We start from the raw sequence: 19628 nt of genomic DNA, 5'->3' as shown, positions 1-19628 counted from the left end.
GCAGATGCTTGTGTAAAGATGGATTACATGCACTAACACCTGGTGTACAGTGTTGTGTGTGTGTGTGCTGAAGAGAAAAACAGCAGACAACTCTTGGAGAGATGCTTCTGTTTCATTTCAAAACACCAGCTGAGCCCCAATCCCTCAGTGCAGGGTGCTAATTCACCATGGGATGCTCAACTACTCTAGGTGAGCGGGACTAGTTTGAACTTTCTGAAAACATTTTCTTCCTCTAAAGTGTACAAAATATTAGAACCAAATCATTTACCATATCTAGTACTGAGCCAAAACATCTTTTTTTATGTGACAAATCTCTCAGTTGAGCATTAAGACATTTTTGCAGACAAAAAAGACAAGCTAAAAATGTCAATTTTCAAGATAGTCTACATCTTTATTTACTATGACAACCACACCTAATACCTAAGTCCACTCAATGACTAAAGATTTGTACAATTTGAACAATTTACTCATGAAAAAAAAAAAGAGAGAAAAAAAAAATAAAACTCTTTTAAACTTAATTAAATTAACATAGGAGATCATTCATTCTTGGCAAGATAAATTTCTTTCTTTTCTGGAAACCTGAACTTTAGTGTTGCAACAAATGTCACTTGAGCATAAGGGAATGGGTGATTAAGGAAAAGGGTGGTGTGTGTTTGTGTGTGTGCTGATATGTATCATTTCTAGATTTCTTATATGCCAGGATCCATATCTGTATACACCCTGGCTTGTAGAAATTAAATGTGTTGCATTTTCTGTAGACTGATAAACCGTCACATGGTTGAAATACAGTATTTGTTTCATCACTTTTCTATGGAATGTAGAATTGGCCATTGTTGCACTTGTGCACTTGTCCATGTTTTTACCTTCATGTTACAGTTAAGAGCCTCACACTATTCCGAACTGCTCTTCTCTGCAATGTTTTTTATAGTTTGTAATGAAGAACGCTACTTCCTTGTGATGTTAAGGTAAATGTTAATGTAAACACGAAGCATCCTGCAGCTGCTTCACAGTAGTTAGCTTTCTTAAGATTTCATTACAGTTTCTCTTGCATTTTCATTCCAGTTGGCGCTTGTGTGTAGCAGATACAATATAAATCCATGTCACGCAAATCTGAGTTTGCACTAAAATCCGTTTACATTGCTAGAAGAGCAGAGCAGAGAAGAGGTAGGCTCTTTCTTGAATAACAGGTAAGAACCAGTTACATAGGAAGAAACTGTAGCAAAATCTAAGCAGGTTTAGGCCCTGCTATAACTGTAGGTAGCTATCCTGAGTCATGACATTAACAACATGCATCAAGTAGCTACTTAGGTAATGACAGACATCATTACACAGAAATGGGTCATGTTTTACATCTTATTGTTCTCCTTATAGGGCATCTATAAAACTGAAAATGTCCAGTTTGTTCTCCAGAGTGAAAATACTTCCAGATTTCGATTGCAGGCCGATCAATCACTACATCTCTAATTTCGGTGGACATTTGTGGTGGGGATATGGGGGTAAGGGTCAAATGGAATGCCTGTCAAAGTTGCTGGTAACCTCAGCATTTAGGCTCATAATTGGTTAATGCTGTCAAGTAAATGGCTAGTTTTACTTTCTCTGGTCCACGCTGTACAAGTGCACTTTGGCAAGTCTCAGTAATACACTTGCATCGACCTGATTCTTGCAATTTAGAAAATGTCTGCGTGTTCTTTTTTGGCTTGTGGTGATAATGTGAAACTGGTGTCCACCTCATGATTGGTTGATTGGTTCTTTTGGTCTGTGAAGATCATAGGTAGAAGGCTGGAGCCTGGGCTCATCACTGTGAGGTGATTGGTTGGTTAGTTGGCCTGATTGACGGGTTTGCTGTGATTGGCTGGTTGCAATGATGTGGTATTGGTCAGCACATTGGTGGAGTGAGAGTTCCCCCCACAGACTCAGATCTAAGGTCAATTTCTCAGCTCATTTAATCCAAGAAAGTTAGCCATTTTAGAAGACCCTCTGCCCATTTATACCATCTTAGGACTACACAACTGTCAAAGCAATGCCTTTTAAGGAGAAGACCCAAAATTGCAGAACTAAGAGTGCAGCACCAATGCAGCAAGGGTGTGAAGAGTGGGACTTCTACAATGGCTGTATTGGCATTAGGTAACTGTTGCTGACAAATTCCTTGTACATGTAACGCAACAGGCTAACAAAAATTACTCTGATTATTTAGAGGAGATCTGTGCCTAGTGGGGAAACATCTTCATCCTATGTGTTCCATTGGGAAGGCCGGCTGGTGGAGTTAGCATAGCCATTGTAGCCTGCTGCCTGGCTCACTTGCGGGGCTGGTGGATGTGCTGGTTGATGTGCTGGGCGGGTGGCAGCTTGGGGATACAAGGCTGGGGCTTCTGGTGAGCCACCTGGGCAGCTGCTGGGGTGAAGTCCTTATCACCCTGAACAGAACAAAGTCAGCAGGACATTAGAGTGCAAAAATTAACTGCATTCAATCCTTTGGATATACACAAAAGGTTTAGAAACTACAGCTTACAGCTCTAGCCTTAAAATTAGCTCATGCATGGTATGCCTGCTAAACAAGATGAAATTGTTGCCAAAATAACTTTTGAATGTATTTTGAAACTTGAAATGACATGTATAATAACTACATGATGACTATGACGACGACTATTCTTGACAGCAACAATTAAATGCTGAAATGTCATAAAAGACCAATCATTTTTTGAGTTTAGAAGCCTTTCACCTGCTTAAACCATGAGGGGGAAACATCTGTAAATACCTTCATCTTATATTTGTGAGATGGAAAAATCATGATTGAATCTCAACTTTCTGATACCACCCACAAGCTCTGCTGCATCTTACCTGTTACAAACCTGCCATTGCAACAACACACAGTACAGCTAATATCCATCCAGTTAACTATTAAACAGTAGCATAATGATGTGGTTGTTACCAGTAAGAGGCTCATCGTGGCTCATGTTCATGAAACAAGAGCAATGCAACTAGAATGCAAGTAGAATTTACAATGATTAGGGGAAAACATCAATGGAGAGGATATTAACTGGAGTGCTCATACAGATTTTTATAGATTACGTGTGAAAGACTAAGTAACATACTGTGTAAACTGTGTCTATGCACGTACACTATGTGAACTTTATGACCCATATTTAAATCCTTTGCCTCTGATAATCATAATAACAATGAGGAAATCCCTGAAGTGCACAGAGGGTACAGTAAGGAGCACTTATCTGTCCCTGCTCATCTGCTCTGCAACCTCAATCTCTTATTCCAAGAAAAATGCCCATAAACAGCCTGCTTCTAAATCGGATGAAAGCAGGAATTTGATCATTCACAGAGGAATGCAGAATTTTAATCAGCAACTATCTACAATAATGACTCAATTCCTTCCTTCTTTTTTGTTTCATCTCTCCCTGCCAGCATTTTATTTTCTTTCTTCGTCAATTATTCAGTTTCTTTCCTTTATTATTACCTGCTCCTTACCCCCCTCTTCTTTACTGGCTTGTGACTGGTTTTTGGTCTTTGGTCACTTTAATTTGCCTGTTTTTCACTTTTTTCTCTTGCATTGTTCATATCGACCCCATTTATGAGAAAAAATATTAGATCAAGTGGATGAATTAAATTAACAGTGGGTGGTGAGCTTGGTTAAAGCTAGAAAACAGCTGCTTAAAGCACAGATTACACACATTACTTTGCCGCATGCATGATTAAATGGATTATTATTGACAGTCTTAATTCTTTCATCTACATTTCTAGCCTTCAGTAATTAGTTAAGTTGGTATTTTGCTGACATCTGTCCTGATGTTGCCATATGTGAATGTTATTACTCCAGCATGAATAACTGATAACCAAACCCATGGTTCCTTCATATTCTGAATTCTTATGATGTCCACATAGATAAAGTTAGACAATCAATTTAATCGACGCTCTACAAAAACACACGCATGGAAACACACATCCCCTGCGTCTCTGAGCCTTTTGCTGAACTTTACTCACCCACCCCATCCTTGCTTGACCTTAATCCTCACTCTATGTGTGTGTTGGTTTTGTTTTGTGTGTGTGGCTGTGCACTAGTTTTTCTGTGTATGTGTGTAGGTGGGCACAAAACATTTACAGTGTGCGCGTTTCTTTCATTTAAAGCCAATTCCACAGCTAACTGCACGGGATGTGGATGGATCTGACCTCCAATTGCCCTCCTCCTCTCTTCTGAAGCTCAAGGCTTTTCTCTACCTCCATCCCAATGAAGCAGAGGTATGGGAAGGAACGCAACAAATTAACTCTATTACTGCCGTACACTGTGAATAAAGTTGTGGGGATTGGCTAAGCATGTTTACTGCTTCATTTTCATCATTTCAGCAGATGGGTGCACATCTGTCTGGAGAAGTAACTACTTATTTCAAAATCATTTTTGTCTTAAAATATATTTAAAATGTCGAAAGAAATCTTATAAAGTAGAAGAGTGAAAATACTCCTTTCAGGTCTTTTTATGTTTTATGTGACTCAATATGTACATTTCCTTTTTGCTTGAAAAGATGTGAAGGCTGACTTTTTCAACAATGTCATATCATAACATATTTTTCTTTGTCAAGGACTTTTTTTCTTTTTACTATGACATGAGGATAATTGTGTGTATTTTTGGGAGCACAGGACAGTCATTTCTGGTGACAACTGATCCAAGCTGGGAGAAGGGAATAAGATCTGAGCCAAAAAAAAAAAAGAATCTCCGGAAGATGTTTATTTCCTGACCAACCTGCAATACTTTCCCATTACAGCTTCTAGTGCAGTTAGTCTAGTCACCCCTACCTTAGATCAAGTAATGTTTATTAGACGAGAGCAATTTAGAAAATCCCATTCTACCATTCAGAGAGAAAAGTAAAACAGAAAATATATAGCCAGGAAATGTCTTATTTTTTACATTTGAAAAAAAAAAAGAAAGACCAGCAGACCACAAACTCTACACACAAACACACACAAGTGTTTCACTTAGCTCCTAAAAGGCTTTTCTGAGGCTTTGTGCAGTGCTCGCCTCTGGGTTTGATGGCAGTGATAGGGGGCGAAAGGGAAGGCTAGAGGAGGATCAGGGGATAAATGGGATGCCTGCCACCTTGCTGATATCACTGCAATCTTCCGCAAACAATCTGCCTGGTCTGACACACACAGACACACAAGGCAGGGAATGGAGCCTTCCAAGAAGTCAAGGACACTTTTTCAACACCCACCCACCCCACAGAGACACAGAGACACTGAGAGACACAGAGAGAGAGACCACACACACACAAGCACACACACAATAAATCTAACAAAAAATAATCAAACAATGCTTTTCACAGACTTTGTCGCACTTTTCAAAGCGACAGGTCAAGACTGATAAAACCTACAAAAACACACAAACACAGAGGCCGATGCACTTAAAGCAACGTGCCATTTAACATAATCCAGCATTTTGCAATAAAATTACCAACTGGCTTATGCGAAGCTTGTTATAGTTTATTTTTGTGGATGCAGAGATGGTGTTGAACTGTGGTCATTTTTGATGTTGTAAAACATGGTGGTGGTTCATCATATTGTTAGGTGTTATTGTTAGATATAATAAAGCACAATAAACTGTACACAACATTTTAATATAAGGAATCACCCAATGTGCATTGTTTGGAGTGTGGAAATCATACTGTATATAATAAGACAATTTTTCAGTCGATGGGTGTCGATATTTTCTTTTTCATCTTGTTTTCAGGTTGGGATTATAAAAAATATAAGGATAAAATGAGCTGTAAGTACAAATAGTATAAAGAGTTGATGATTATTACTGTATCAAAACAGTCCTAATGTACTCTATTGTTACATTACTGCTGTGCATATCACTGATTTATAGATTATATAGTTATAGTTATTTTACAATACAAAATTAAAGCTATATTTGTGATAACAGATAACTGATTTATTATTGTAACCCTTCATCATTTTATCTCCTTTTTTCTCCATTTGGCACTCCACTGCTATTCTCCCCAGTTTTATTTATTTTTAATTTATTGTGCTCTCTTGTTTCTCTCAACACTGTAGGGCTCATGTTCCAGTTATAAACCATCTCATAATACTTATTTCACTACTGTTCGTGTATGTGTGTATCTTACCTTTGTAACCACTCCAGACACAATCACTGGGACCTTTGGTGGACTAAACAGAAGAAAGAGATAAATAATTATAAGACAGTTCATAATTATATGGAAGGCCAAAAGCAGAGTGTGTGCCTGGGGTTTTACTCTGTGGTGATGGTGTGTGTAATTTAATCATATACTACGCAGGTCAAGGGTACAGTTTACTGTATATACAGTAATATTTGCAAAAGTTTACCCATTTGGATACATCAAGGCCCCGGAAGCTAAAACAAAGCCAAAACACAAACAACCTAAGTTGTCATAACACATAACACCCACAGTCTTACTATCTCTGGGAACACACGCACACACACATACACACACACACACACACCAGCAGTTTAAATAGCTCCCATTCATCGTGGCCAACCACTGGGGCTCACAGCTTCTGGATGGAAAGCATGTGAAGAGAAGAGCAGAGGAGGGAGGGAGGGAGGGAGCGAAAGCTAGAAAAGAGGGTAATAGAGGAAGATGATGACAAAGAAAGGATTTGCTAGGGAGAAGATGAGGAGAGGAAAAAGAGGTGGAGGAAATAAGGGAGACTGAGGGGGAAGAGCAGCAAGGGGAGGTGAGAGGGCAGGGAGGACGCGGGAGGAACATACCTGTATAATATTGGACTGTTAGAGGGTAAGAGAAAAGCATGGGTGAGAGAGGGAGGTGAGCACTCACTCAGACAAAGTGGAAGGGATGGAGGCAGAGAAAAAGATGAGGAGGAGGAATGCGGAACCTGAGGAAAGTATCGACCTTGACATTACAAACAAGTGCCAAACAAGTCTAATTTTACGGCATTGTCATCCACGGCAAAAGAGTACAGTTGTGGTAGCCACTTTCAAAACTCCACTCAAAGACATTAGGTGTTGCAGCAAGCATGTACAACTTACATCTTATCGCATTAACAACCCAAATATGTTGAAAAGATGAAGTTTCTAACACAGAACACAAACTGCAGCCTCAGCAGTCAGAATCCAATAATTTGGGATTCCATCACATCTGAAACATCTGCTACTTATTTTTCAATATTTTAGGATCCATGCACAACTTTTTAATCACATCTCTGCAATCAGCATCTTGGCACTGAATAGCTAATATAGCTTCGTGCTTCTTATCTCAATGAGAATCTTGTTGAATTTCACTGATTATTCCTCACTAGCCACTTGTGAAAATGTGGGATTGAGAGGTTTTCTATAAGCAATTCAATTAATTTAACTATAGCATATTAGCACCACAAAGTCCTCATTCAAATGAATGCTGTGCTGGCTGTGAGGTGGTCTTGCTAGATTTCAGCAAACAATTGGCTTGAAAATTAAGATTTAAATAATTTAATAATATATACAAACAGAGAATACATCTCCATATGGCAAGTGCCAAATGAAGAAACTGTGTACGTATGTTTGTGTGCAAAAACCTGTTGGACAAACTTTTATCTTAAACACATCTGACAGAGTGCCATACTGCAGAGCAGAGGTATATGCTTTCATTATAAATATGATAATTAACTGAAAAGTGCTATCCTAGCATTAAGAGTCTGAGATTTCCTCATTTATTTTAACAGGCCCTTCGAACTGTAAACCAGCAACCAAGCTGTTTTTCTGCAAATATATAAAGTTGTTTTGAATGATGCACATCACGTGTAAATTATCTTCAGAACAACTTTAAATGTTCAATATTTATTCATACATGTCTTACACCTTGCCACAGAGACATGCTGCACATGTATACAATAGCTGCTTCAGTTACAATTTCAATTCCAGCTACAGTGAGGTGAGACACAGCGGGGTTGAGGTGAACAGGCACGCTCAGTTGGATATGTATTCACATACTGAGACAGTTTGGGCTGGTATCCACCCCACGCTGGGCTGTCATGACTCTATTCTGTTGAATGTCTATCTCCATTGTGGAATCCGAAGATAAATCCTGAAATATTGACCGCAACGGAAGGGGAGGCATAAAACAAAACCCCAGGATGAAGGAAAAAGTCACTATAGCATTTGAAGCATGTTAGTATCAGGCTCTGCCTGTTGTTACTGGGATTGTGCTTTAAGACCAGAGAGACAGAGGGCAGACAGGTAAGATATGTCTGGACAGACAGACAGGAGTGAGGCGTGTAAGCCTGTCAGAGAGACACACAGCTAACAAGCATATGACTCCTTCAAATGTATCAAAACTCTTTTTAAAGTCAAACAGAAAATGAGGCATGAGTGTAAGCTTTTAACTTAACCTGGCAGTTAAATACATAGATACTGCAAAGACAGACACATGTCAGGTTTTAGTCATGCTTAATAAAGAGACACACGCTCAGTTTAAGGATTTTTAATCATGGATTAACAAAACTGCACTACAGTATTTGCCATAACATTATGCTACTGACACTTTTTTTCCATCCTTTCTACCTGGCGAAATGGAAAGCGGTACCTCGAAAAGGGCACACACAGAGAGAGAAAAAAACGGACAGAGATCTCGGCTGTGGTTTGCTTATTGTGACGAAGGTGGCGGCGCAGGGAGCCTGCAGGGGGCAGTAGAGAGCTGTAAGGAATCCTGAAGAGGAGTTTGCTTCGTGCCAGAAGAGAAGAGTTAGAGAAACAGCAGAGGGAGCACAATGGAGAAAAAGAGAGAGGGAGATATAGACTGCAAATTTGAACATATAACTAAAAGAGTGAAATGTACATTAATGCATTCATGTGTTTTTTTTTCTTCTCTATGTTTAGCTTTAAAACCACCACAACCCCAGCCATCTCTCTCTCTCTGCTTCGGCAGAACAGGAAGTTTGTTGCCGTGGGCGAGGGTGATGGTTGCCATAGGAACTGATGCCTGTTGCCTTTCTTCCCTCCTCCTCCTCCTCCTACCCCCCCCCCCCTTTTTCTCAACTTTTCACCATGAGCTGTCAGCTTACTGCACATTTCAAAACAGTTCCTACATACAGTGTGTGTGTGTGTGTGTGTGTGTGTGTGTGTGTGTGTGTGTGTGTGTGTGTGTGTGTGTGCAGTGATTTAGTCAGGCATGCACACAGCACCACCCGCTCTTTTTCTGAGCCTCTGGAACCTATCCACCTCTCACCAAAATATGTAGGAGTGGTGACAGTGCAACCGACATGAGGCCTATGATCACCTTGCATGTAGTTTTTACACATTGAGCTGATCACCCAAACGATGTGTGAGCAGCTCATAAACCATGTATTCACTTTATTAAGAAGCAACATGTTGAGTGTTGAAACAACCAAATGTTCATCTGTCTTGTGCCTTTGCTATCTCTTCCTGTTTCTCCAACTCTCACTGTAGCATCATATTTTACACAGAAGAAGAAACACTCCACCTGTACATTCAGTAGATTTGTTCCTGATGCATTTGAGAAACACATTCACCTGACAGTTAGTGGGCAGGACACCTCTGCTGGATCACCAGTTTGCTCCACTTTATGCTTCCCTTTCTAGCCTGTATTTCACACCTAGCTACCCCTCTCTTTCCTCCATTACTCCATCTCTTACTGAGTAATGCTTTCCCTCTTTCATATCTTCATGTCACCATAGCATCCCTCGCTCCCCATACTAAAAGAATTCTTCCTTCGCCTCCTTGCCATAATCCCGTCCACCTATCTCTCCCCCTTTGCTCCATCTGTCCATTTTAGCTAGATTGGGTACGGCAGGTGTTCCCTGACTACAACGCTTCACTGGCTGCTACTAATGTGAAATTTACCTAGTAGCCACCTGCTAGATGTCCATCAGCGTGACACAGAGAGGGACAGACAGAGTGTGTGTGAGTGAGAGAGTTTTGCTGACTGTATTTATTGATGGAGTGCAGTAACTCTTCATCTTCTTTTTTTTTTTTTGGATGTGCTGACACATAATTTTTTAGTTAAAAATAATAATTTCACAGGAGGAAGGTAAACATACATTTACACAGCCAGGCCAAGAGGAGTTTATCAAGCTGCAGGCTGATTTAAAATAGGTTTCCTTCAGTTCAATGAGCCACTTCTGAACAACTCACCACAAATAAAATACTAATATATAATATAAACTACTTATCTGGGTTCTGTCATTCAGAAGTGGCCCATTGAACAGTTTGTAGTATCCTGTCCTATTCTGAGAGCACCAACCACTGTTAGTGGAGAGGCTAATGCACAAGAGACTCCTTCTTACCTGTAATAATTAACTGTGTAACTATACTATAGTAACTGACTAATCCTTTAGTTGATCGACAGAAAATTAATTGGCAACTACTTTGATTACTGATTCAGTCATTTTTCAAGCACAACTATCACACATTCCCTGGTCCCAGCTTCTAAATGTGAGTATTTGCTGCTTTGCTCTGTTTTATATCATTGTAAACTGAATATCTTTGGGTTTTGGACTGTTGGTTGGACAAAACAAGAAATTTTAGAAGATATACCTTGACTTCTAGGAACTTGTGATGGGCATTTTTTTCACTATTTTGTAACATTAAGCAATTCATTGATTATTCAAAAAATAATCCAAATAATTTAATTTAATAATGAAAATAATGGTCAGTTGCAGTCCCAAGTTGATTCTCATGATGAGCAGTATGACACCATATCCTGTAATGCAACACAATAAAATGAGGAAGTGCATATTAAGCAGGCTGGAATGGCAGTTGCATGATGACCAGTGTCTGCTACAACTGAGATGAACAACATCCATGTTTCTCTTATAGTCTAGAGTGTTCTCTCCTTCTAAAGCAGGGCTTTACCTTTGAACAGTACAAGCCAATCTTGCATGTTGCTCTTGTACTTCTGTTATCTACTTGACCTCACTTTTTACTTCCTGTAAATGCCCTGTGTATTATTGCCACCCATCTTGGCACAAAGAAAAAGGGAGAAGAGGGAAGTGACTTATTGCCACATGCTTGATACAATTGTGCTTTGAATTATATGAAAATGCTCAACAAACACCTTGGATGAAGAGCATGCAATATATTAGAATGGCACTATGTAGACTGTATACGATACCTCTGCAAAGACCAAACAATCCCACATGTCTGTCAGATCTGCATTTTTATCTGGATCTTCACCAAATTATACAAACTAATAGATGTCAACACCATAAATGTGTGTGATTTTGTACATCAAGATAAAAACATTATTTCCTAAGAAATTGATGAAAATGTCAAAAGTAATAGGAAAATGATAAATGTAATGGGGTTTTCTCTGGCCTATGCCCCATTCCTCCACCAAGTTTGGTGCAAATCGGTTCCAATACTTTTTGTGTAATCCTGCTAACAAATAAACAAACATACACGGGTGAAAACATAACCTCCTTGGTGGAAGTAATAATTTAATCTGTGCGTGAGGTTGCATGTATAAAGCGCATGCACAGAAAATTCCTTGACAGTTGGCAGTGTTCTTGAACCCTGCTCACTGCTGTGCACTGCTTGTCAGTTCTCATTTATCACCTCTCGTTAACACACACACAAACTGATATGTGGTGTGAATATGCCACCTGTACCAAGACGCACATAACTGATGGGTCCTCATGAATATTGAGTAGACATATGTGGGCGTAGCAGCAGGCAGGCACACACACACACACACACACACTCTCTCACACACACACACACACACACACACACACACACACACACACACACACACACACAGTGTGACCTCAGTACGAACAATGCATTCAAGCAGCAAAAGTCAAACATGCTAATATGGAAACAGAACAAAATATGCTAACCAAGGCTACTTATAGCAAACAATAGCGAGTGCTGAATGGGCTGTTGAAGTTAAAGCTGTAATTATGCAGTAATTATATTGTTTACTGAATAAGCTAGCAATATCACACAACAAGTCTACTGCAAAATTGCCTGCTGTATAGCCTTATAGAAAAGTGAAAGCAGCTAAATTGCTTAGCTGGCAATTTGCAGGGTGTGTGTTTGTTTGTTACTTACAAACAACCACAGAGTCATACATTGCACAGGCAGTCTGTCCATCTAACTGCTGTGTGTTTACATTTAGATAGACTGGAGAGAGTATTGAAGCAGTTGTACTTTAGTAAATGTGCGTAGGTGCTTGCATGTGGCTTAACTGTGTGCATGGATGGATTATGAGACAATGGGTCCATGGGCAAACACATGACAGGCTCCCCACCTCTCCTACATAGGATCAAGACACTAAGACTCAAAGACATACAAAACAACAATATTTTTTACATGGCTGTGTCGTGTTGTTTAGTATCTCTTCGCAGACATTTTGAAACTGTTTTGAGTCTTTTGTGGTCAGTTTAAGTCTGTGGTAGTTTTACATCTCTTTGTAATGGTTTCACATCTCTTTTCGGTCACTTTTACACATCTTTTGTGTATCTTTGTAGTCCTTTGATTGACCTTCAGACAAAAAAAAAAAAATAAAAAAAAATAACTGTTACTTCAAACAGAGACTCTGGGACCCTGGGCCTGTAGCCAGTAGGCCTATTCCGTAATCTCTCCATGGCTGTGTAGCTGTGTTACCTGCTGCTGACATACTCCTCATCGTCATCTTTCTGTGGTGGTTCTGGGGCAGCAGCTGCCTGGTGCTTCTGCACTATCCTCATACCTCCTGCCTTCACTGCAACACACACACGTACATGCACATAAACACTCAAATAAACATTAATTACTAGATGAACTAAGACAATGATTCCAAGAGGTCACAAATGACTAATGTAAAAGCTGCAATTTAAAACAATTAGGAAACACAAAGATCTAAGATACTGATATCAAACAAAACAACATATTGTATTTGGAAAGTTAAATAGAAAATAATTTGCACTTTCCTTCTAATGTAACATTTAGGCGCTACAACAATATGATTCACATAAGGAGAATTTAGGACCTCTATATTTGTTTAATTTAAATAGAATCATATTTTTAAGTTGCACATTGGCAGAGTGACTTAGAAGTCGACAGTGTGTGAAAGCAGCCATTCTGCCGAAAGTGCCCTTAAGCGAGATACTGAACTCTTTGCAGCTGCAGGACAGCTTCTGTTCTGTTGCTGACCTTAACCTCTAACCTCGCTGCAGAGGGGTTGTTTACAGAAAGGATAATGTCAGTGATCTCCAGTGTGTATACATCTGCAGTAACATACCAGTATGTTTGTTAAAGACTGACATGCTGCAGCCTGTATGTGCTTCAGGCCTCCCACTAATCACAGGTTGGGTGCCAGGGGCATTTGTTATCTTACTGTGCTATCAGTCCTGCAGCTGCTGTAGCCCAGTGCCCTTCCACACTGCTCATGTCCACGTACACCTTATCTGTTTTTCTCCAGCCTACATCCACAAGACTGGAGCCTATGACCTCCACGTCACCGTCAGCCAACAACCATTAGCAGCAGCATTGGAACTAAAACCTTTACATAACACTTTGATAATTACCGATCATTACTATATCACCATGCTTACTCGTGTTGCAAGATCAATGTCAATCAGGAAGTATGGAAATGTACGACATTTACAAATATGGCAGATTAGACAATATGCAATCTTAAACGCTAAGACAAATTGTCAGTCGCTGAATCTGCCAGTTTAGTTGCTATATAAATATGAATCATCATCATGTGATTTTTGCTTTGAGACACTGCAGAAACTAAGGCCTTCAGATTTATAGGAAGCTTTCAAAAACAACACAAGACATCAGGGAGTTTTACCTGCAGGGGGATGTCCTCCTTTGGTTTCGACTTTCTCCTTCGGCGGTGATGACATCTCGGCTCCGATTTGGAGTCTTAAGCGAGAAGAAATCAGAGCGTCTAACAAACAAATTCCTGCTTTATTCTGCCTGCAAATGTGCACTACACTTCAATCTGGACCGTCAACGTGGCTTCTTCCTGAGCATTGTTTGGAAACGATGCGTGATGACATCAGATGCTTCCCGTCAGGAGTTGCTCTACGTATGGAGCGCGCTGACGTCAGTCGTAGCCAGTAATTAATGCTGCGTTCATGAAACATTGGAAAGTCGGATATTACATCCTCAGACTCGGAAAAAAATGACTTGAAAGCATGAACAGGTTGGTTTTTTGCTCGTGAGGAATGTCATGTACTTCCCCAAGTGGCAACTGCAATTACAATCATGGTGTCCTCCGCTAGGACTGGAAGGGAAAGTAATATTATTAGAAAGGTTATTGTATTAGTTAAGTAATTTACTGTTTTGTGTGATATTTTCCATTCTTAATATATTAGAATTTTTGCCTGTTGCCTGCATCAAAATTTTCGAAGAGATGTTTGTAGTAATTGATATTGGCCCACTAGTCTACACTAGCTTTATTTGTATTAATATGATTGGCTATTGATGTGATGATATATGATCTATGGACTTCCATATTCTCGAGTTGATCTCGTTTTTTCATAAAAAAACAAACAAACAATTGCGTATAAAGGGGTATAGCAAAATACGCCATTATACAGAATATAGTCTGATCCGATTAAAGAAGTTGATTTGAAATTTAATTATCATTTAGTGTATTTTTGTTATCTGTGATTTCATTATGTGTAATTAGTGTGTTTTGTTGCTTATCAAGTTATCTGTTGTTTGGTTTTATATCCATCTGAATTATCACGAATGCATGTGTGTGAAAAAAATCACCTACATGTACAGTACGTTAGAGTGGAATGACTGACTCCAGTAAAGTGATTGTATCCAGAGCGGCTGTCAACAATGTATCAGGAAGTTAAGTGCTTTGTGACAGAAAATGAAAAATTTGCAAATATAATTGAGCAGACGCTTATAATGTTAATTGTCATCCATTTAATAAACTATTTAAATATTACCCAGAGCCCAGACTGAAAGACACTAATTTAAGTACCCAGTGGCTTCTAATGAAGATGCCTGTTTCCATCTCTGCTGTAATAGCAACCACAACAGCAGCAGCAGCAGCAGCAGGATGAGCAAGAGAAGGCAAGAGGCGCTCCAACAGAGAGAAAGTGGAAACAAGCTGTATATGTGTAACAGTGGTGACCTCAGTGACCACCAACATTCTGTTTTTGCACCATAAGTCCACAGTGGTTCATTAATTGGTTGACATGACAGTGTCCTTGGGCAGAGCTGATAAATTCAGAGAAAGCCTAACAGTGTCATAAGTAACTGGTTAGAAAAAAAGAAAATATGGATAATAGTTTATTTCAAGTAAAACATCAGCTTCTATTCATTAACCAGAAGGCTAATATAGCATATATACAGCAGTTATTGTTTGTGTTTGTGGTGGTGGAACAGCTGTTAATTTATAAGTGTTTACACATTTTAGTAATGACAGGTGAAATTCAATTTTTTTTTAAAACCGGCAGTGTATTATGTGATATATCTAAGGAGTGGTTAATCTAATGTGTACATATGTTTACGTGTGTTTGGTCACAGTTGTGTTTTCCAGGAATGAATTAATTGAGTACATTTGAATTATTCATTGAAATAAACAATGAGAAATATATTAAAAATACAGATGCAATCAGGTAATTTCCAAAATCTGTGTATTCATATTCTATGTGGCAACTAATGTCACACACACAAGTTTGACTACACACACACACACACACACACACACACACACACACACATACAGTGTTGATGAGGAATGGGTTTTGGCAGTGGAGTGGTGGTCTGAGCATCACATTTGTCATCAAAGTGCAAGAATCTGTTGCCTGGGCATTAATGTCCCTGAGGAGGGTGTTGACAACCAATCAAAAGGCCAGGGGTTCACTTGCAGGTCAGGATGCAGTCTGCTGATAAAAGGATGAATTAATGTCTAATTAAAAATGTTTGGACTTTGATAACTCTTATTTAACAAGAAAAGATGATTAGGATGTCATCCTTACAAACAGCAGCCTTTTCTAGCAGAGAGGGAGCACAGTAGAGCACATATTCATACCTACAGACTTCCTATATTGTCAAAATGTGGCAGCCCGGGCTTCAGTCTTTTATCAGATGTATCGCTGAGGGGATGGATTGCCTCCCTTTGATAATTTGACCTCTGCATATACATTAGATCTGCCTGATTCATATCTGAGCTTCAAGGAAAGAAAGTATGAGTAAGAGTGCCACATCTCTCTTCCAGTCTCCTCTCTTCACTGTTAGATCTCTACTGTTGTGATCTAGTCCTTCTGAAAGAACCTGAATGATACTGTACTCCAATTATTACTTAAAAGTAGGCTCCAGGATCCCTATAAATAAATATGAAGTTTCAAAGTATCTTGTAGTTTTACTCACCTTGGCGATCATATTGAATGAGAAAATCTATGTGGATTGCTGCATGCTTCAGCATTGATTAGATGAGATGAAAAAGTAAACCAAAGGACAACTCCAGCACTTTAGTAGTGTACTTGCAAGAGAAATTAATGGTCAAAATTGAGGCTGAAGTCCCTAGTGTGGGACAAAAGACTACATCTCCCCTATTACAACTGGTAATCATCTTTTGTTAGACCCTCAGTGCCCGGTAAACACCTAAATATTTCAAACTCAACACCGTCAGATAATAACTTTAGATTTCTGTTATAAATACGTCTTTTCTTTTCTAAAACTGATGAAACTCTGATGACATCACAATAACTTTTTCATTTTCAGATTTTAGAAAACCTTTGCTTGAGAAGAAACAATGCTATCTTTCACCAAAGGTCTGTTGTCCAAATGAATGGTTTTTACTAAAAAACAAAATTAGTCATTGAAAAAATATTCATTTTAATATCATGATATTGATTTCAACTATATGTCAACCAGCCCAACCTGGTTCTCCCTTTCACGGCATATATCCATGAATACATGCAAGTTTATGCACATGTGTGGCCACTAGATGGAAGAATGCAACTTTCTTACATCAGAAAAGCATCTCCAGTTGTGTATGTGGGAGTTTGTGTCCTGCAGGATTCATCATCGCTGTCACTCCAACAAAGCTTGGCCTGTGATGTCCCAGAAAAACTGAAGAATGAAGAGACAAAGAAACTGCACAATTCAGAAGCAAAAGACAAATACGGAGCTCCGCATCCAGCTAATTTTGTATTCTCTCTCACACTTTATTTTTTGTCACTGTCATTCGACCCATATTTCTGTTCTTTGCCACTTTCTGTCTGTGACGCACATACACACACGAGAGATGGAGAAAGAGGGAGGCCATTCATTACCTAGGGTGAAAATACACGGCAGACATTCAAACTGCCATTGGTGAAATCCTCTTCAGAAGTCAGTGATCTCAACACCTGCCCATGGCTGATATGACTCTGTGTATGTGTGTGTTGCCTGGGCCTTTGAGAGGAGCACTCTCAGTGATGGCTTATGGAGAGACAGAATGAGGACGTCACAGGTGAGTGAATTTGCTCAAGCTGACAGGTGCACACACACACACACACACACACACGCACACACACACGCACACGCATGCACGCACGCACACAGACACACACAATCATGCCTCTGACACGTATAGTATACTTTCATGCATTTCTCACTCTCTCTCACACACAGACACACACACTGATGTAGCTCTGTGGGAGCCACTGCAGCAGCACTATCACACATGAATAACCAAGGCTTCTGCTCTGCAGCACTGACTATTCAATACCTGACATGGCCCCTTATGGTGTGTGTGTGTGTGTGTGTGTGTGTGTGTGTGTGTGTGTGTGTGTGTGAGACAGAGAACCATTCATATGTAGCTTGGTTGCATGTGTTCATGTCAATCACAGTCAAACTGAAATAGGATGGAAAGTGAGGATAGGAAAGACAGAAAGAACAGTGCGAATAAGCAGACTGATTAGAAAGAAGGTGATGGATTATTGATCGCCATAGGTTTACTCCTTTTTCTCTTGTTCTACTCCATCAGTGGACTGAGGTCAAGTTCAGTTAGGACACAGTAGTCTGAAGCTTATTTTTCACTCAAGCAAAAGTCAGATACTTACTGTGAGGGCAGTTTTCAAGTTGCCTCAAAACGGGGTGGACTTGTGAAAACCATAATTTTAATGGCACCACAGACACATTTAGGTGCAAAATTCTCAGTCAACCCTGCATATTTTGGTTATTGATTAATTCTATTCAGCACGAGGAAAGGTGTCGTGGTTGTGCTGTGTTCTGCATATTGGATCAAATTCATAGATTGCAGTGTTTGTATCAGAGCATTCAGAAAGTAATCAGACCCCTTTGTTTCACATTTTGCTATGTTAAAATAGTTTAAATTAGTTTTTTCCCTCATAAATCTAGACTCATTACCCCAAAATGACGAAGCAAAAACACAATTTATAAATTCTTGCAAATTTATTAAAAAGGAAAAACTGAAATATCACCTCAACATAAGTATTCAGACCCTTTACTCAGTACTTAGTTGAAGCGCAGCGATTACAGTGTTGAATCTTCTAGACGTGATAAGTTTTGGCACCTGGATTTAGGGATTTTTTGCCATTCTTCTCTGCAGATCCTCTCAAGCTCTATCAGGTTGGATGGGGACCATCGATTTGACAGCCATTTTCTGGTCTCTCCAGACCACCTCCACAGTACGGTACTGCCATCACCATTCTTCACCGTTGGCATGGTGTTGGGCAGGTGATGGGTGGTTTCACCCGGACATGATGCTTAGAATTGAGCCCAAACGGTTCAATCTTGGTTTCATCAAACCACTGAATCTTGTTTCTCACAGTCTGAGAGTGCATTAGGTTCTTTTTTTTGTTTTGGCAAATTCCCAGCAGCTTTCATGTGTCTTTCACTGAGGAGAAAGAGCTCACAGACAGACAGGCAGTTCCTTCCACAGGTGGACTTCAATCAAGGTTTAGAAACATCTCAAAGATGATCAAGACAAATGGGAGGAACCTGAGCTATATTTCAAGTGTCAAAGCTAAGCCTATGAATAATAATGCCAATGTGGTATTTCAGTTTTTCCTTTTTAATACATTTGTAAATATTCAAAATTCTGGTTTTTGCTTTTTCTTAATGGAGTATAGAGTGTAGATTAATGAGTATACCATGTTCGCCATCTTAGTTTAGTGTATAAGCATGTGTATAACATTTTCTAATTAGCACTAAACACAAAGTACACTTCACCCTCAGTGTGCTTTGTGTTTAGTGCTAATTAGAAAATGTATACTTACTAAATATCAGCATGTTAACATTGGTATTGTGAGCATATAGCAGGCTGATGTTAGCATTCCTGCTCTTACAGGCAACCATTGGTTTACATTAGTTTCTATAATGTAGCTGAGAAAACCAATTAGCAGGCTAAGAAAATTTGCTTTAGTTGAATAATCTTTCACAGCAAGTCTGAAGTAACTTTCTTCAATGTCACATGAAGTGCAGATGGATTTGAGAAATTAAAGCAGGGTTGATGTTTACTGTGATGAATAACACAATTCAAGTTACGTTAGGAATATGTCATTTGAATTTCATATGGATGGATGCCAACAGATGCATGGAAAGAAAGGTAGAAAAAGGATATTCAAATTTCAAACACTAGAGTAGGTTGTTTCCAAAATTCTTAACTGTGATATAGAATATAAATGATAAAAAGAATATGAAGGACATCAAAATAAAGATAGTC

At 39.3% G+C, this 19628-nt stretch overlaps 1 protein-coding gene across 1 annotated transcript; it reads right to left on the bottom strand.

The window, feature by feature from the left end:
- Positions 1–366: 366 nt before the first annotated feature.
- dap (death-associated protein) lies at positions 367–13981 on the bottom strand. The gene is made up of 4 exons (XM_056364394.1): positions 13779–13981; positions 12605–12701; positions 6126–6168; positions 367–2414 (listed from the first exon to the last, which is right to left on the bottom strand). The coding sequence occupies exons 1-4, from the start codon at positions 13831–13833 to the stop codon at positions 2295–2297; spliced, it is 315 nt and encodes a 104-aa protein (XP_056220369.1). The 5' UTR covers positions 13834–13981; the 3' UTR covers positions 367–2294.
- Positions 13982–19628: the final 5647 nt, after the last annotated feature.

Source organism: Seriola aureovittata, chromosome 20, assembly GCF_021018895.1.
Source record: "Seriola aureovittata isolate HTS-2021-v1 ecotype China chromosome 20, ASM2101889v1, whole genome shotgun sequence".
In the NCBI taxonomy this organism is placed as follows: domain Eukaryota; kingdom Metazoa; phylum Chordata; class Actinopteri; order Carangiformes; family Carangidae; genus Seriola; species Seriola aureovittata.
Note: the sequence above shows the minus strand (reverse complement) of the source record. Positions and strands in the feature narration are given on the sequence as shown.